Source organism: Salvelinus sp. IW2-2015, linkage group LG12, assembly GCF_002910315.2.
Source record: "Salvelinus sp. IW2-2015 linkage group LG12, ASM291031v2, whole genome shotgun sequence".
Taxonomy (NCBI): Eukaryota; Metazoa; Chordata; class Actinopteri; order Salmoniformes; family Salmonidae; genus Salvelinus; species Salvelinus sp. IW2-2015.
The window spans coordinates 11531637-11552569 of NC_036852.1; the positions used below are offsets into that span (position 1 = coordinate 11531637).

General features: G+C 43.3%; 1 protein-coding gene across 2 annotated transcripts in view; it reads right to left on the reverse strand.

Annotated features, from left to right (window-relative positions):
- Nucleotides 1-4464: 4464 nt before the first annotated feature.
- The window catches only part of LOC111971037 (neural cell adhesion molecule 2), a 439128-nt gene continuing 422659 nt past the window's right edge, over nucleotides 4465-20933 (reverse strand). The window contains exons 15-17 of one of the 2 annotated variants that reach the window (XM_023997847.2): nucleotides 13321-13528; nucleotides 9078-9194; nucleotides 4465-7685 (exon numbers count right to left, since the gene is read on the reverse strand). In XM_023997847.2, coding sequence (XP_023853615.1) covers nucleotides 7571-7685; nucleotides 9078-9194; nucleotides 13321-13528 — 440 coding nt within the window. In that variant the 3' untranslated portion in view covers nucleotides 4465-7570. The remainder of the gene's footprint in view (nucleotides 7686-9077; nucleotides 9195-13320; nucleotides 13529-20933) is intronic. The other variant, XM_070445981.1, reaches the window with a different exon arrangement.

Here is a 20933-nt window from a genome sequence, read left to right on the forward strand (position 1 = left end):
CACGTTCTGACCATAGTTCTTGTGTGTTTTACTTTTTTTAGTGTTGGTCAGGACGTGAGCTGGGTGGCATTCTATGTTGTGTTCTAGTTTTGCCATTTCATGTATCCTGATATGGTTCTCAATCAGAGCAGGTGTTTGTCATTGTCTCTGATTGGAACCATATTTAGGTGGCTTGTTTTGTGTTGGGGTTTTGTGTTGGTTTTCTGTCTTTTGTGTTCTGCACCAGATAGGACTGTTTCGGTTTTCACATATGTTTTAGTTTTGTAGTGTTCAAGTTATTCTCTTTATTAAACATGTTGAACACTAGCCGCGCTGCGTTTTGGTCCTCTCCTTCATCACAGGAAGAAAACCGTTACRCTCGTTATTGTTATTTTATTGCGTTGCTTTATAATTTTTTACTTTAGTTTATTTGGTAAATATTATGTTAATGAACACTCATGAGAAATAAAGGTGCAAAATAATGGTGAGACATCATTTGACATAAAAAAAGAAGCCTAATATAGGCACCCGGCCGCCCTACAGTGTGCAACTCATTAAATCGTACAATTTCTAACACTCATCTCCCGTCCGAAAGCTTGAAAAAAAACAATACGAAGAAACAAAATGTGATATAAACTCAGCAAAAAAAAAAACATCCCTTTTTCAGGACCCTGTCTTTCAAAGATAATTTGTAAAAATCCAAATAACTTCACAGATCTTCATTGTAAAGGGTTTAWACACTGTTTCCCATGCTTGTTCAATGAATCATAAACAATTAATGAACATGCACCTGTAGAACGGTCGTTAAGACACTAACAGCTTATAGATGGTAGGCAATTAAGGTCTCAATTATGAAATCTTAGGGCACTAAAGAGGCCTTTCTATGGACTCTGAAAAACACCAAAAGAAAGATGCCCAGGGTCCCTGCTCATCTGCGTGAATGTGCCTTAGGCATGCTGCAAGGAGGCATGAGAACTGCAGATGTGGCCAGGGCAATACATTGCAATGTCCGTACTCCTGTGAGACGCCTAAGACAGTGCAATAGGGAGACAGGACAGACAGCTGATCGTCCTCGCAGTGGCAGACCACGTGTAACAACACCTGCACAGGATAGGTACATCCGAACATCACACCTGCGGACAGGTACAGGATGGCAACAACAACTGCCCRAGTTACACCAGGAACGCACAATACCTCCATCAGTGCTCAGACTGTCCGCAAAAGGCTGAGAGAGGCTGGACTGAGGGCTTGTAGGCCTGTTGTAAGGCAGGTCCTCACCAGACATCACCGGCAACAACATTGCCTATGGGCACAAACCCACCGTCGCTGGACCAGACAGGACTGGCAAAAACTGCTCTTCACTGACGAGTCGCGGTTTTGGCTCACCAGGGGTGATGGTCGGATTTGTGTTTATCGTAGAAGGAATGTGCGTTACACCGAGGCCTGTACTCGGGAKYGGGATCGATTTGGAGGTGGAGGGTCCGTCATGGTCTGGGGCGGTGTGTTACAGCATCATCGGACTGAGCCTGTTGTCATTGCAGGCAATCTCAATGCTGTGCGTTACAGGGAAGACATCCTCCTCCCTCATGTGGTACCCTTCCTGCAGGCTCATCCTGACATGACCCTCCAGCATGACAATGCCACCAGCCATACTGCCCGTTCTGTGCGTGATTTCCTGCAAGACAGGAATGTCAGTGTTCTGCCATGGCCAGCGAAGAGCCCGGATCTCAATCCCATTGAGCATGTCTGGGACCTTTTGGATTGGAGGGTGGGGGCTAGGGCCATTCCCCCCAGAAATGTCCAGGACCTTGCAGGTGCCTTGGTGGAAGAGTGGGGTAACATCTCACAGCAAGAACTGGCAAATCTGGTGTAGTCCATGAGGAGATACACTGCGGTACTTAATGCAGCTGGTGGCCACACCAGATACTGACTGTTACTTTTGATTTTGAACCCCCCTTTGTTCAGGGACACATTATTCCATTTATGTTAGTCACATGTCTGTGGAACTTGTTCAGTTTATGTCTCAGTTGTTGAATCTTATGTTCATACAAATATTTACACATGTTAAGTTTGCTGAAAATAAACCCAGTTGACAGTGAGAGGATGTTTATTTTTTCCTTGAGTTTTTCAAATAAAAATGAATAACTTAGGCTTTAGGAAATGCAACTAACTATAGAGATTGACGAGGAGGGGGACAGGAGGGGAACCTATGTATCCCACTTCAATCAAGTAGGCTTCAGTCAAGCCTTTGGCTTCAGTCACCCCCAAGATTGAAGAGGMAGACAAATCCATCTATGGCCTCCTCSTTGTCAGGCCTCTCACACTGGGCAGACAGGGGCCCTGGGATGGACATCTGGCACAGATTCCTCATATACGGCGCTGGATCAAGGGTGACCTCGTCGAAGAGGRAATCCAAGAGCCTGTAATATTTTGTTAAATGGTTAATGAATTTGATTTCCTTTCATTTACCATTCAGAGTTATGACGCTATCAATTTGTTGTAGTGATCTACTCATTCTTTGAATGAATAACAATGACATTGGGTCTGTCTTCACACGCTTCACAGCATATCCCCCCTTCTTTGCCTTGGGCAAGCTGCTTTTATATCACAGCATTCAAGCTGCAGTGGTTGCCTGGAAGCTGTGCAGACAGAGTAGATGTTGCATTTTCTAAAATGTCTATCATTACAGCTTGGTGAAAGTGAAAATATGATTTGAGGTAATTTACAAATACTATACACACCGCAACTCCTTTTGTGGACAAAATTCCTTCATGCCAGACTCAATGTAGGGGACTTAGGGATGGAAGAACAAAAACCACATAGTGACTATCAGGTGTGTTACAGAAAATGCACGGTTCACAAGTCAAAGAATCCAGTTGYATTATCTAACGTTAGCCCCTGATCCCCCTAACGTGTCAGACTCATCAAACGCTGATACTTACATTATGGTCAGCGCTTGCAAGATCCACTGTCAATAACGGTACAGCATCCGTCTTCAGGATTAGCTTCCTGGCAAGACATATCGAATGTTCTCCCAACCGATAAAGCAATTTCACTCTAAATGTGGACTGCACATGCGTGACCATATCGTGACCATATCGTGACCATGTATTCTGTGCAGCCTGTCCACCCGAAATGCAAATCAGACACTGCTGTCAGATGTCTTCGGGAAATAGTGTAAGGCTATTTTTACACTACGGCACCCAGTCACAACACAGTGTGCTTTTGCCGGCATGCTGGTGAGCAGCTTTCTAGCTAACAGTCAAACCCCAGATGAAAGGTTACYAGTATCTTTGGTCGTACGTTCTGCTTGAGCTTTACGGTTTGTAAACAAAGCCAAAGCAAGGGAATGTGCACATGTGATGACGGTTTTAAAGCGGTACGTATTTAAATTAGTTAAGATACAAGGCTACCGTTGCATAAAGCCGGAAGTAAATCCATGGTAATGCCTGCCTCCTGATTCCAATTGTTTGACACGGGGGGAGGGGACCAGTCAATTTATCATCAAACTTGATCAATGTACCAGTTATTAATTTTTCATATTTGGGTCACCCTACCTTGAACTGGTTTCAGCCAATTTGGTGAAAAGGCCATTAACGTCACGAGAGAACAGAGAGAAGGAAGCCCTCCAAGCCACATCAAACCATCAGTGAACAGAGCCCTCTCGTAGGGAAAATAGAGCAGCGAGGAGAAGGGCAAGTAGTGCGAGTACATGTTATATAGAAACTTCAAATGAGGTTTGAAGAGGGGGCAGCTTAGTTAGAAAACACTTCAGTTCTCGTTGTCTCTTATTTTGAACCATTTGGAGCCCTTTGAGCAGAGCTCTAMGTTTGTTTTGGTAAATTATTGTTAATAAAACACTTTGTCTCCTGAAATAGAATCGAGTTGAATATGATTTGCTCRAACCCTCGCATCCGAAGGCAGGCTGATACGGTTTGGAAGCGACCTCGATGCGATTGAGGTTTATCTACAAGTCTGCACTTACTGACTTTGCATAAAGTGCAAAAGCAGGCTGATAAATGGTGTCTTTGGAGTATTCTCTGTTAAAGTACTATTTATTGTATTTCAATTACTTTCGCATACATTTCGAAGTGAGTATTTGAATATTTTGTCCTTGAAAATACAAGTAGTTGAATRTTGGAATGTATTTGGAAATATACCAATACAAAGAAAATAAGTGTTTAAAATACAAATGCTTAAATACGAATGTATTTCAACCCAGGTCTGACATTGAATCATTTCCCATTCAAGTTTTGTGTTGCACCACTACACTCTGTGCCCTGTATGAGGATTGTGTGCCCTGTATGAGGATTGTGTGTCCTAAATGACACACTATTCACTATATAGTGCACTTCAGGGTACCATTTGGGACACAAACAATTATTCTTTAATTCTCCTCACACGGGTCACCAAATGTAGTAAAACCACAAACAAGATTAAAAAAAGGAGATGAAACCTACTAAATGACCGACTCCCACATGCATGATCTTTCACCAGGACATGTTTATTTACAGCTGATAAAATGACAGGAGGTTTGTTACAGGGTGTTCCACAGGTTACGGCCACATCGACAGTTTCCACCCCCTGTGTAAGCAAACTCAGTCTGGGGAGTCCAGAGGGGGACAAGAGGCGGGGACACAATACACAGAGCTAGAAACACACCGGTACTCTCTATGGAGACAGACTGAGACGGAGTCCGAGGGGGAGAGATGTGGGAGGAGGGAACGGGGGAATAGATTGATATTCAGATATAAAATAACATGTACAAATCTCATGGCCATCAGGCAATGTTCTCCCTATTTACAGTTGTCTTAACAGGCTACAGAGCAACTCCAGGACTGCAGGTACAGTTTATCAATCGTGCTTTGGGAGAGAAAACAAAGCCAGTTTTATGGGGTAAAACCTATGGAGCAAAGAGGGGTAGAGGGGATTCTCAGACACACATGCAGAGCGCTCCAGCCAGAGAATTGATGACAGCGATATACATGATAATCCATTTTTTTTWAATTCAGGTTAAGACACACACAGCGCACGCAGCACACATGGACTTATACTTACATGTACAGGCACGCACACACACGCGGTATCACACACATTTCAGTGCTCAAATACTGTATGCTGCATGTGCTAAAACCCTCGTTACCCTAGTAGAGCTAACTGTCAGAGTCCACCTAGCTCTCAAGCAGTGGCAAATACTACGTTTCCCAGCATTCACAGCGCCACTGTATAATTAACGACAGGGTCATTACAAACTAATGGGCAGCACGACGGTGTCCGTCACGTCGACTCTGCAAGGAACAGTCCAGTCACCAAAGATCATGTGCGCCGCTCCCTCGGCTAATGGCAAACAAGCCTCCTATTACATTTTAATTTAATGGTTTACACKGTTGCCACTGCAGCAAGGGACCAGGGGACAATGGGCCGTGGGAAAACCAAGGCATGCTATTAACTTAGTTACAGCCTCCATTGAAATGCTGTGAAGTGACCTCAGGGCCCACTGTGTGTGTGTTTTCTTGAGGGTAAAGTGATGAATAGTAAAGACCACTGTCACGTCGTCACTGAACTGYCCAGAACTAAAATAAGCGTTTGTTTTTTTCAGCTGGAGAGCGTTCACACAAGAAAGCCTGTTTTTGCTTTTGAAAAAAGACTAATCTTTTCCGGGTCTATTTACATAAGAGCTTTGTAAAATATCTTTTTTTTTCTTTACCTATTTACATGACAACATCAGAGAAAGAAAATGAACAGAAAAAAGTGATTGGTTTTCGATCATTAATAATGGCATTAAACTAAAATCAACTATAAATGAAGTGTATCTAAAAAACATGACTGAAATACTTTGTGTGTGCCCATGTGTTGAAGTCTAGTCTAACAGTTAAGAACAGAGCAATTCAACATTCATTGGTTTTCGCCWTTAGTCAATAGAATGATGGCACAACTTTCAAATGAAACAAACAATATTGGACATGACCATCTTTTTCTTTTTATAGACTACTTTCCCCCCCCCCCCAATAACTACTCACAGAACTGTATGACAACCACATTATTTTCACATTTCAATTTCATGTCAACATCAATTGTTTTTTTTCCTGTCTTTGAGAAGAAAAAAAAGAAAAAAAAAATTTGAACCGCAATTTTTTTTAAATAAACATTCAATGTAAAGCAGAGTAACCATAAAATAACACAAAATTGTCTGTTGTTTATTGTTGTGTTTTGAGGTGCGAGATAACAAGCGATGTAGCCTGGTTACGGATACACCATGAAGACGGTTAACAAATACACAGGAAACATTACCTATAACTCTAAGGGCCCGGTACAGATTCATTTTCTGCCAAAAAACAGCAGAACTCATGGCATCACCATCAAAACCAGTGCTAAAACACAACGTTGCACAATCCCTACAATGAAGCCAGCTCATTGGTCAACAGTGGCAGGTGTAATTATGTTCATATTCTGTTCAAAATATTTTACATTTCCTGGCTAACTTCCTGACCACACAGACCATGTGTGCTGACCATGTGGTCCTCCCAGATGTAACCACCTAAAACCATAATGGATCTTGGGGAATTCTTTCCGACTGGCTAACAAATAGCTGTTATCATCAGAGATGTCTTTCCTGTCATGCTGTCTGTCACCTTATGGAAATACATGGTACACTAGTAAAATAACGGAGACAGRCGGTCTGCATAGTTAACGCAAACGATTTTGATMAAATATGAGAAATATATTTACACAAAAATAGCTCTCGCACTCATAACAGCAGACACATTCAGACACACCAAGACGAGTATCACTACAATGTGCAAAGGCACCTTTACAGTACCTGTTCATTTTTTYMWYYTYYTTWAAARRAAAAACRAAACAAAATAGTGGCATAACCGATGAGCTAGCTCAACATTCTCTGAGCCGGAAGCTCAAAGAGGAGTGGACATACATGGGCGGATGTAACGTAGTACAAAAGCATTAGACAGGACAACCCAGACATTACATCTTAGACCAGAGCCGCAATAGAATACAGACGAGACTGCTGCAGTGAGGACAGGGTAGCTTACTCTGTAAATGCTACTGTAGGAGATCTTTTTACCAGGCACAGCAGACTTGAGTGGGAGTCGATAGTGGCGGTACTTATCCTTAAGACAGAGCGCTTTGGTGTGTATGTGCTCGTGTGTGTATGTATGTGTGTAGGATCGGGTGTGTTTTTGCAAATTGGGGATTGAATAAGAGGGGGAAGGAAAATAAATAAAAGCAACGGATAAGCAACGGCCAAGGCATAAAAAACAACAACAAAACCAAAGTCAGAGGAAAAAAATGAAACAATATTACAATCACTGATCTACACGAAGTGTCTTCAACTGGAGCCATCTTGGWTAGAAACAACATCATTGATTAGTCACATAAAAACACTTGTTGTTGGGGTCTTCCTCTCTCTTATTTGTATTTACACACACTTTTCGTTTTTCTCTGGGCCCTTATGGACATATAAGAGATATCATCATATTTTTTTATGTGTCGTGTTTATTCTGTGTTTTGGTCTCAGGGTAGGATGCTCTGAAATGTTCTCGTTTGCGGCGAGGGGCGAGAGGGCACACACATTTTATGCTTTACTGTCGTCCTGCTTTGTGTGGATGCTGTTGTCACTGTGCACTTTGATCTCGATCATGTCRGGCTTGAGCGTCTCCTTCCCGTTCTCCTCCTTCAGCGGTAGCTTCCTGTGGGAGCGAGACAAAGGAGACAGACACGTCTGAGTGAGAGACCTCAGATGAAAGGGTTAAATATAACTACACATTTCACTCAACCCACGTCTCACTCATGACCATGGCTGTTCATTGTTAACTACGGTAACAGTACAGAGAAGACACTCATAAACAATCAATACGTAGAAATGTGGAACGTGAAAGGACTTAATCACCCTGTGAAACGTATACATTTTGATATGACATTTAGATAATGCATCTACATACACGCATACAGAGCATGCATCCTTATTGGCGAACTATAAGAGGTGGGATGAGTGGTAGTTTCCATGGCAGCATAGAGTGAACACGATGGAGAATGACGCATAAGTAGCGGTCCTCTACTGCTACTCAATGCATGTAATACATTCAWAGTTAACACCACCTGACTGACTGTCCAGTTAATACATTTACTTGATCAATATATTCATATAGTGGTTTATAATATCAACAGTTTCAACAGCACTCAATTCACTTACTGAACATACATAAAAAATACACAAACAAAAGAATGACGTAACAAAAACAATCCCTCATCTATAACGCCGGAAATACAACAAAGAACAATCTACACCTGATTAATTTACAGTTCTCATACAAGCTCAGTCAATTATAGACAACACTACAACTATCAAATCCAGTAGCGTTCAACGATCCCATCGGCAAGGGACACCCTTGGSTTGAAGAGGCCTGGTTTAAGATGGACTAAACTTTGACCTTTGGCCCCTGGCWGTTGAACCATGTACTGTAGAAGGCTCTTGACTGACTGGACACGGATGTGGCCTGAATTCACCATACTCTTTTCCACCACTATATGTCCAGTCCACTACTACAACCTATAACCATGTCCATAAATGATATCAGTTAAGCGAGTGCAAGGCCAACACCATAAGCCAAGACCTAGAAAACACACTAAAACACYAACTCCTTATGCTTCCTGTCAACTTCAGCTAAAGTGCCCTTTTCTACTACTAATAGGGCTGCATATTTGGGTTAGGTTGGAGTTACATTATGCTACGTTTAGACGAGGGACACAAAAAAACATCATACCAGTGAGCATAGCTGGACAAGAACACAAGAAAGAAGGTGACGTAAAAAGCAAGCCAACACGACAGTATGCSTTGCTATGGTGATTTCAGTAAACAATAAGTGCAAATTAACATCCGGTAGAAAACAACGCTACGGCAAAAGTCTAAATATTTKAACTCTACCGTGGCTACTGACGGCATTCACCACCTGCCTCAACGACATTTACCGTTGTGCTGTCATTGAAAACAATTACATCCGGTTTGCCGTCTACCTCGTACCATCTAAACGCAGCATTAGGGTGGACAGGGCCTTAGAACCCTAGTGGTTCTGGTTCCTTACTCTGGCTCTGTGAGAGGTGTAGTCTCGTTGGGTTCGTGCACTGGACTCCCATCGTGGTTAGTTATTCTCTCCTCTTCCGTTCTCATCTCAACGATAGGATCCTTGGACCCATCGCCCCTACGCACAAACACACACAGGCATGAGCATGCACGTGCGTGCACACACAGTTCACACACAACACACACACACACACACACACACACACACACACACACACACACACACACACACACACACACACACACACACACACACACACACACACACACACACACACACACCACACACAACAACACACACACACACACACACACACACACACACACTTCAGCAAATCCATTTGTGACACAAAGCAGACAGAAGCAGCGCTTTCCTGTTCTCCTCTCTCCTTCTCTTCTATGATATCTCCAGCGGCCATGTCTCCATGCAACCCTGTATACTTAACCCTCACACAGAAGGCGTAGGAGATATCTCAGTGTGCCTGCCTGTAATCTACAGTCTCTCCAAGTGACACCAAAGCACAGTGGGGAAGTCTCTCTCGTTCCCTCGCTTGCTCCTTCCTCCGACAATGTTAATCTCGCCAATAAGGCTATCCACACCAGTGCTTTGGGGCTTGCTGACAATCCAAAGGGATTGGATTGGGCTGAGTCGGGGGAACCTGACTGGCCCTGGGTTCAACCACTTCCTATCTCAGGGGGTTTGGGTGTTAAGCTCCACAGTAGTGACTCTGAGGGGGCCGATGTCCTATAAATAAGCCTGAAAAGTCCATTATGCCGGGCATACACTACTCATTTTTTTTGCCACAAATTCGCCACATTTTTGCCGTCCCAGACAAATTTCCATGATCGGGGTGAAWTCCTATGAAMTAGGGCTAGGATTAGTACGTTGGGACTCACGAAGTTTGAGCGAGTCAAGGACACACCGATGATGGCTGTTCAGTTCTCCAGACCCCTGTCGGTTGCCCGAGAATTATCTGACTTTTTGGTCTTACATCTTGTAGTATGTGCAGTGCTATGACGCAATTGGGCAAGGACTGCTGACAATAGCCAATGAGTGCTCAGCATGTGAGACCAACAATGATGGTGAAGAAGAAAGCAACAGCAASACACACCGTGTGGACTGAGGTGATGGGAGATTGGTGGAGCTGTGGAGAGAGCACAATGCCTTTTCAATGGGCAAGTTCGTGACCCGGATGAGCGGAGTTTGCTTATTTTAGACCATTCCATTGATCCTTAAGTGAAATCTCCACCCACCTGGGGCACCAATATTAAATCTGCATCCTACCATGATAGAAACCAAAAAGATAATATGAAATAWTAATGATAATATAAAATTAAGTCCATATTCTGCTCCTCGGTCTCTTTAAAAAAAAAAATATTTCTGCACATAATAATGTGCACACTAATAAACCAGTTCACTGTTTGCGTGTCAGCATTATTTTTCCTATGACAACCGAGAAACTCAGGGCAAGATCAAATAGGGAATCATTGTGTAATGTGAGCAACCYGGGGTTGAGGATGGACAGAATTAAATATTTGGGACAAGGAAATCGGCACACGTCCAAGTTGTTAARATTTTAGAAGGGTGTAGTGTATGCCCAGCGTAAGGTTCAGTCCTCAAACAGTCTGAGAAGGTCGAACATAAACGTGTAGAGACAATTGACAAGTACCATCCACATTAAAGCAGCTTGCTTAGGCCGCATTTGGCCTACGGGCTTGTAGTTTGAGAACCCTGCTTTAAACACAAGGGCGAAACGAGTCCAAACAGCATGTAGGAAACACATATAAACCATACCTTTTACRAAGCAAAAGTGCAGTGCTCAAGTCCCACCAGACCTTACATATCCTATTATAAACTATAACATAAGACAACAGTMCTAAGCCAAAGATAACTCAATTACTATTTCCTCCAAGATGCAGAAGTAATCTTACAAACCTAAAAAAAAACAGGGTCAGTTACTTTGCCACTATATTTGCCACTTAGTGAAAAGTRTACAGTGCTTAAAATGCTAAACAATAATTAAGTATAGGAGATGACTTGTACATTTATCTCGGTAGAAACAGAAATGGGTTAATCAATCATGTTTAATTTATTCCATCCTAATGTTATTCATAGTAATATTATGTCCYCAAATAGATTTCTCTCTATTTGGACGTGTGTTCATTTGTTTTTACAATGCTGTGCTTGTTTATTTAKCTTTTTAAGCACTTTGAGATCATTTTTTTTGGTACTGAAAAGCACTATATAAGCTAAATAAATGATTATGATTAGGAATGTATTTTGTTTGTATAGAAACACAATGTGAATCTATTAAAAAGGACACAAACCGTTTATTAACAYCTTTTCGACATACGCACGTCCTTGCTCAATACAAAATGAATTATGGCAGGGAAAAACACATCAAATATGCAATTAAATAATTATACATTGCTAACGCATATTTGTATGCTTAGTCACCTAAAAATGCTGAAAGCATGCATTCCTGAAATCAATGAATAGTTAATTAGCCAGTGAATTAAAGTTATTTTAATTTAATCAAATTATTTCATGATAATGTGATTCTTTTGGAAATATAAAGTGGGCCGCTATTGTGTGGGAACAAATACGGGCTGGTTGTTGTCCATTTCTCTCTGCCCTTGTTCAACCCCCTGCAGATCTGAGACAATTGAGTTGGTGTAAGCAGTGGCTCTAACTAGTTTCTTCTATTTTGCTTACACCCATTTTAAAATCAGATCTAGCAAGGCTGCAAGGAAGGGAACAACTTTTTGGAATGAGATGCCGCCCAAAGCAAACTGGTAAAACTTCGCGTCATAGACATGTCAACTCCATCAGAATCAAATTTGACTATCCAAATGTTACTATCAACTCTTTCCATTCACCACCTACTGTCATGAGAAGGTGGACCATTTACATGTAAGTGTCTTACATAACTTATACAATCCTACAGAACATTCAACACATCTCTAAGACTTAGAATCCCATCTTAGCACCACTTAAGCACCGTGGTGGACCTGAATTAGCATCTGAAACTTAAAGCATCTCCTACTTTCCATTAATCCAAATCCCTCAGATGTGTAGAAAGGCCTGAGTCAGAGGCAGTCTGCAGTCTCAGCAGGAAGATATCGCCCACCCACCCACTGACCAGACAGTCGCACGCACGCACCCGCCCACCGACCAGAGAGTCGCACGCACGCATGCWCACACACGCAGACTGCAAACTCCATTACACCTCCCTGTGACTCAGCACAATGTCAGTCTAGCTACACGCTGTCTTKTTAGGCTCTTCCCTTCCCTTGCCTCGGCTTGGAGAGACACACTGACAACTCTCCCACTCCATCTTTCTCCCTATATCCCTCTCTCCACTTTATTCCTCTTTCACTCTCTTTAGCTCTCGTTCTACCCAACCCCTCTCTCTCTCTTTCCATCTTTCCCTATCTCTATCGCTCTTTCACTCTCACTCTACATCCATTCTGCCGTGCTAGAGTCATCAGTTCTATCTTGCGTTTATTAATTATTCATGCTGTTTCAAATTAAACTCCAGTTTCATGGGAATGAAAGTGGAGGTAAATAGTAATAGCTGTGGTTTTGTAATGGCATGCTCAGTGAAGCCTGAACACAGATAAGCACACACTGTACCTGGACTTAGACACTCTGAACAAACACACAGTCTTGTATTATTCCCCACGATCACACATACAGATTTCTTCACGTACACACGTATGTGCACACACGCCACAAACGAACATATGGACACACATGCGCGCACGTACAAACACACAAGTGCGTGCGTACACACCAAACATACCACATACAAGTTCACATGAAAAAACAAACTGTACCAAGTATATTTCTGCATAGTGAGCATTAAATGATTCAATGAGTGATTTACATATTTTGACAGTGGGGAGTGACCGGGTGAGATATAAACTGCCTTYACGTGTGCCTCAATAGTCTAAATTGGCTTACTTTCCATCATCTGCAATTATATGTTAAGTTTGGACAGTTGAAAATAATAATGTCTGAAACCAAATGGAGGATTAACTTTCACCTTTCCAATTCTTCCAGATCAGAACGTATGAGAGAAAAGGGAGTAGAAAGAATTGAGGGAGTGAGTGAGTAAGCAAGTGAGTGAGTGAGCGAGTGAACAATAGCTTACGACTAACTGCCTGACTGACTATGTCACATCACACATTCTATAACACAAGGTCAGTCTTCGCAGTTCAAAGGTCAAAGGTCCACTCACAGGTAGGCGGCCTTGCCCTCCTCCATCTCCTTGCTCTTGCCGCTGGTGGCCGTCTTCTTGCTGCAGAGCTTGCGCGTGATACACATGAGCAGGCCGCACTGGCGCAGGAAGTAGCAGCTGACGTCCACCACCACGAGGACCAGGAGGAGGCCGACCAGACCCAGGCCCACGACAGGCCCCAGCCCCAGGCCGCTGAACAGGGAGTCTGCTGGATGGAGGCCGGACAGAGAGAGAGTACTGTCACTCAACGAGTTACAGAGAAAGAGTAAGTGACACACAACATATTAATATAACCCAGGCCATCTACAGACCCGAGCCCAAGGCCACTGAACAGGGATTATCCTGGATGGAGAGAGTATTGTCACTCAATAAGTTATACAGGCATCAGACACACATCAAGGTGATATAACTCGGGCTGAGCCACATCACAACCGCCCCCAGGCCAAAGCTGCTGAACAGGTAGTCTGCTAAGATGGGAGAAACAGAGAGAAAGCCCTGTGGGAAGCTGCTATAGACCACCAAGTCCTAAGTCAGTATGTGCTTGATAATGTATGTGATATCAACAGAGGTACATTTTCTGGGTGATTTAAATATTAACTGTCTTTCATCAAGCTGCCAACTCAAGAAAAAGCTTCAAACCGTAACCAATGCCTGCAACCTGGTTCAGGTTATCAATCAACCTACCAGGTGTCATGACTCTCCTGTGAGGATCCAAGGATCAGGTTACAGTGGATCAGCTCTCCAGAGCCCCATTTCTCCCGCAGAGGGAGCGGGAGGGATTGATGTGGGGGTTTTATGACACCTCACGTTGATCGTAAACCATAGGCAGCAGATGATTCCTTTTGGGGTCTAGTTTGGGTGATTGGAATGTCTGTGTGCCTTATGAAGAGTTTGCCGCCCAAAAACTACAACATCAAACAATAGACACTGGGACAATATATTTCCACACCCGAGTGTTGGGAATGATGACAGTTGGAATTTGGAATATGAAGSTCTAATTTGTTATGTCATTAAAAGTTGCATGAAGACTTTACAMCGAAAACATTGTAACTTGAATAATTTTCATACTGTCTATATCATGTTAACATCCTTCACGTTGTGTAGAAAATATGCAGGATAAAGACAATGGTCTTGTGACGATGAGATTGTGATTTTAGTTCTCTAACAAGATTATWGTAAATTGTGATACCTTGCCTCTTAATTAGCCACGCCCCAGGGAAYCCAGAGAGCGTATCAGCATGACGTAAAAGCCCCCTTTTAACCCGAGGGTATAAAGCATTTGCGTTAAGAATTAAAACTTCTTGCGGATCAGTGGGACACTAACRACACCTTCCAGTGAAATTGCATGGCGCCAAATTCAAATTAAATTACTATAAATATTAAACGTTCATGAAATCACAAGTGTAATACATCAAAATAAAGCTTAACCTGTTGTTAATCCAGCCGCCGTGTCAGATTTCAAAAAGGCTTTACGGCGAAAGCAAACCATGCGAATATCTGAGGATGTGCACACAAATGCATAACAAATCATTTTCAACCAGGGAGTTGCGACACGAAAGTCAGAAATAGCGATATAATATATGCCTTACCTTTRAAGACTCCAAAAGGTCCCAGTTACATTACAAATGCTCCTTTTGTTCGATCAAGTCCTTCTTTATATCCAAAATAACTCAGTTTAGCTGGCGCGCTTCAGTCAATAATTCACTCGGTTTCCCTCCTTCAAAATGCATACAAAATGAATCCCAAACGTTACCAATAAACTTATCCAAACAAGTCAATAAACGTTTATAATCAAACCTTAGGTACCCTAATACGCAAATAAACGATACAATTAAAGACGGAGAATCGTTATTGTCTTACCAAAGAACGTGCTCTCATTCACGCACTTGGAAACACTACAGCCAAAATAGGAGCCACCTAAAAAACTTCAATTTCTGGCTCATTTTTCCAAAAACCAGCCTGAAACTCTTTCTAAAGACTGTTGACATCTAGTGGAAGACCTAGGAACTGCAATCGGGCACGATTTCGCCCTATTATAAAAGTGCCAGCCATTGAAATCAGTGGTAGGATGATTTTTTTGGGGGGTGGTGGTTTGTCCTCGGGGTTTCGCCTGCCATTTCAGTTCTGTTATACTCACAGACATTATTTTAACAGTTTTAGAAACTTTAGAGTGTTTTCTATCCACATCTACCAATTATATGCATATCCTAGCTTCTGGGCCTGAGTAGCAGGCAGTTTTAAGGATATGCAAGTTAAGTTCGTTTTTTTTTTATCTGACACGATGGCTAGATTAACAAGAAGCTAAGCTTTAATTTGGTGTATTGCACTTGTGAATGTATGAAAGTAAAACATTTCTAATAATTTTTAAAAATAATTAATAATTAAAAAAAATAATTAATAATTTTTTAATAATAATTTGAATTTCGCGCTCTGCCGTTTCAGCGGATGTTGTCGAGGGGTTCCGCTAGCCATAACAGGATAACCAACCGCTCCATTCTTCCAACCCAATCCACTTTGTTGGGGATATGATGAGAAAAACCTCCTCGAATAGGCCATACCTTAAAGCAGTCTTAGAGGACTGTTTGACCTGTGATGGGCTGATAGAGTCGGGTTCGACTATTTCCCTCATATCTCAAAAGAGCAGTGGACCCAGCAAACGTTGAAAACGGAACGCTGCAACACGGTACTTTGAGTATTCACTCAAGCTATCTTGCCTCTAACCAAGGGTCTCCTACTAAAACTGAACTTCAAAAGCATGTCACTTATCCACCCTGTGCATCGACACTGAACAGATGCTGACTGGGATAGATTTAATTGATCGTTTGGTACCGCTGATGGATTGTCAAGTCTCACTCTTGGCATGCCGATGGCATTTGTGGATGACTGTTCTTACCGTCATCTAGATCACTTGCAAACTGGGGTGGGATTGGTATGGCACAATGACATTCCGCGCAAACCTGTTCAATTTCAGCTAGGCAACAAGACCAGCCMGCAAACAGCGGTGAAACATGACTTSTCAGAACTGGCAATCTGCACCAACTCAAACTACGCCAGACTCAACTTCTTATGCCACTTGTCGTTTTGGAAACAAAAGACTACTTCGAGTGGCCAAAGAAGTGAAAAATAAAGAGCTCATTCTAGCTTGCAACGACCTCATAACCAAACAYGACATACAAGTGCATTGGAAGAAAGTCAAGGGACACTCCTAATCACCTGGTCGTGACAAACTTGGCAACGACCATGCCGACAGCATGGCGAAATCCGGTGCAATTCAYGGCACCCCTTGGGTGTTCGATACTCGGGAAGCAATGGTCACTGAGGCGCCCATGGTAACACGTAGCACCACAGAACATAATAATGTGTTGCTAACTCATTCATTCAGAAATGGTGACCTGGTAGCAAAGCAACACCAAGATGAGTCCCTTGCCACTGATGGCTTTCCGGTCTGATCCTGTCAATCACCCAGTGTCCGAACTGGCTTTGGCAGGCTCACACAGCTTGCGTTCACTGTACGCAACTAAACAGCACCTCACACTTGTAGATGACCTACTGGTTTATGTTTTAGAAACCGACGCCACACGAAGGTAGGTGGTTCCTAAAACACAGAGGGGGATAATGATAGCTCATKCCCACGACGAGCCATGTGGAGGCCATAGGGGGGGTCAAGGCTACATGTGAAACATTGCGACAGGTGGCCCACTGGCCTCACATGGAACAAGACATGCCACAACACGTGAGGGGGTGTCTAGTTTGCTGCCAGTTTCAACCCTCCAAGCCACTTCATAGAGCACCCTTGCAACACTTCACAGAGCTCGATCCAGAACGACTGGGTAGGCCCAGTTGCCAGGTCAGCAAGAGGCAACAAGTATCTCCTCACAGTGACTTGCGCATTCACAAGTGGAGTGCCTGCCCGTAACCAATGACACAGCGGAAACCATGGCTGTTCTTTTGCTCAACCAAGTTTTCAGTCATTTCGGCCTGTTAGGAGAAACCGTGGACAGTGACAGAGGAACCCATTTTTGGGCAGCTCTAATGACCGAACTGTGGTGGCTCCTGGGAGTCAAAACCAAACTCCATATTGAGGAGGTAATTAGTMGGTAATTATTCAATAAATAGCAGTCATYACATTAATGATAGTCACGTCACGATACAAAAATGTGCTTTAAAGCAGTATACAAATCCATCAGATGTGGTGATCACAATATAGTAGCCACATCTAGGAAAACCGAAGTTCTAATAGCTGGGCCTAATAGTGTATAAGAGGTAATACAATACGTTTTGTAGTGATTCCTATGTTGTTGAATATATGTTGGTCTTTGGTGTGTAATGAGGAGCAACCAGACGCCTCACCTGACACCTTTATGAAAATGCTTATACCAGTTACTAATAAGCATGCAGCCATTAAGAAAATSACTGTAAAAATGGTTAAATCCCTGTGGTTTGATGAGGAATTTGTCCTTGTCCTCGTCCTGTCATGTATATATCTTTTTATATATTTTTCTTCGCATATCTTTTTATATATTTTTCTAAACCTCAACTTCAAAACACTCTCCTGCAACCCGCCTCACCCAATGTGGTGTGGATCTGCTTTTTTCAAAAGTATTTTTCTTTACTTCGGAACCGGAATCCCCCAACAGAAGCTAGCCAGCTAACTTGCTACTAGCTAGTAGTCAGCTAACCACTGCTAGAGGTCATCAGCTAACCTTTAGCTCGGAAAACTCTCGCCAATTTGCACAATGCGATTCAAACCAGAGCATACCGGACCTATTTTCTCCCCATATCCCCGGATTCCTATCACAAGCTCTGAACGTTTTCACCTGGATCATCGCAGCTAGCTTGCTGCTATCCGAGTGGCTACTCCCGGCTAACACCTCTGTCCTGAAGCAAGCACCAATTAGCCTGAAGCTAGCCCATGCTAGGCCCATCTCCCGGGTAGCTGAAAAGGTCCATCAGCCACTCTACAATACCTATTTTGCCAATTGGCCCGGACCCCGACGTAATCTGCACGAGGGGGTTATTCAACTGGGTCCTACGACGCGACGTCCCCTGAAAGCCCATCTGCTAGCCTGCTGGCCACGGCCCGCTAGCTGTCTAGAGCATATCGGACTGTTAGCTGAATAGGTCCATCGGCCAATTTCTTGGGCCACTATACCTATTTTGCCAATTGGACTGAACCCCTTTGATACACGGAACCCTACTACTCCATCACGACTGGTCTATTCGACGTAACTGCAAGAGGAGGCTATAACAGACTTCCTCCGTTGCGACGTCCCTCTAAGGCCCTTCTGCTAGCTTGCTAGCCCCGGCCTGCTAGCTGTCTGAATCGCCGTGTCTCCAGCCAGCCTAACTACTCACTGGACTAATATGATCACTCGGCTACGCATGCCTCTCCCTAATGTCAATATGCCTTGTCCATTGCTGTTCTGGTTAGTGATTATTGTCTTATTTCACTGTAGAGCTTCTAGCCCTGCTCAATATGGCTTAGCCAACCCTTTAGTTCCACCTCCCACACATGCGGTGACATCAGCTGGTTTAAATGTTTCTAGGGACAATATCTCTTTCATCATCACACAATGCCTAGGTTTACCTCCAATGTATTCACATCCTACCATACCTTTGTCGGTACATTATGCCTTGAATCTATTCTATCGCGCCCAGAAACCTGCTCCYTTTACTCTCTGTTYCAAACGTACTAGATGACCAGTTCTTATAGCCTTTAGCCGTACCCTTATCCTACTCCTCCTCTGTTCCTCCGGTGATGTAGAGGTTAATCCAGGCCCTGCAGTGCCTAGCTCCACTCCTATTCCCCGACTCTTTAACAGTAAATGTCTTGGTTTCATGCATGTTAATATTAGAAGCCTACTCCCTAAGTTTGTTTTATTCACTGCTTTAGCACACTCTGCCAACCCGGATGTCCTAGCCGTGTCTGAATCCTGGCTTAGGAAGACCACCAAAACCCCTGAAATTTCCATCCYTAACTATAACATTTTCCGACAAGATAGAACTGCCAAAGGGGGCAGAGTTGCAATCTACTGCAGAGATAGCCTGCGGAGTTCTGTCTTACTATCCAGGTCTGTWCCCAAACAATTCGAGCTTCTACTTTTAAAAATCCACCTTTCCAGAAACAAGTCTCTCACCGTTGCCGCTTGCTATAGACCACCATCCGCCCCCAGCTGTGCCCTGGACACCATTTGTGAATTGATTGCCCCCATCTATCTTCAGAGCTCGTGCTGCTAGGTGACCTAAACTGGGACATGCTTAACACCCCAGCCATCCTACAATGTAAGCTTGATGCCCTCAATCTCACACAAATTATCAATGAACCTACCAGGTACAACCCCAAATCCGTAAACACAGGCACCCTCATAGATATCATCCTAACCAACTTGCAATCCAAATACACCTCTGCTGTTTTCAACCAAGATCTCAGCGATCACTGCCTCATTGCCTGCATCCGTAATGGGTCTGTGGTCAAACGACCACCCCTCATCACAGTCAAACGCTCGGGGAAACACTTTCTAGTAGGCTTAGATTGAAGACATTGCAAATAGGGCTGGAAATATCGTCCGCTATTATCCTCAGGAATAAACAAACATACAGACAATAATACAGTAGAAAAAGTCTATATACAGTGTGTGCAAATGAGGTAAGATAAGGGAGGTAAGGCAATAAATAGGCCATGGTGGCGAAGTAATTACAATCTACAATTAAACACTGGAGTGATAGATGTGAGAGAAGATGAATGTGCAAGTAGAGATATGGGGTGCAAAGGAGAAAGATAATAATAAATACAGTATTGGATGAGGTAGTTGGATGGGCTATTTACAGATGGGCTATGTACAGGTGCAGTGATCTGTGAGCTGCTCTGACAGCTGGTGCTTAAAGCTAGTGAGGGAGATATGAGTCTCCAGCTTCAGTGCTTTTTGCAGTTCGTTCCAGTCATTGGCTTCAGAGAACTGGAAGGAAAGGTGGAGGAGAAATTGGCTTTGGGGGTGACCAGTGAGATATACCTGCTGGAGCGGTGCTACGGGTGGGTGCTGCTATGGTGACCAGTGAGCTGAGATAAGGCGGGATTTACCTAGCAAAGACTTGTAGATGAACTGGAGCCAGTGGGTTTGGCTACGAGTATGAAGCGAGGGCCAGCAACGAGAGCGTACAGGTTGCAGTGGTGGGTAGTATATGGGGCTTTTGGTGACAAAACGGATGGCACTGTGATAGACTGCATCCAATTTGTTGAGTAGAGTGTTGGAGGCTATTTTGTAGATGACATCGCCGAAGTCGAGGATCGGTAGGATGGTCAGTTTTACGAGGGTAGGTTTGTTAGCATGAGTGAAGGATGCTTTGTTGCGAAATAGGAAGCCGATTCTAGATTTAATTGTGGATTGGAGATGCTTAATGTGAGTCTGGAAGGAAAGTTTACAGTCTAGCCAGACACCTAGGTATTTGTAGTTGTCCACATATTCTAAGTCAGAACCGTCCAGAGTAGTGATGCTGGACGGGCGGGCAGTTGCAGGCAGTGATCGGTTGAAGAGCATGCATTTTAGTTTTACTTGCATTTAAGAGCAGTTGGAGGCAACGGAAGGAGAGTTGTATGGCATTGAAGCTCGTCTTGA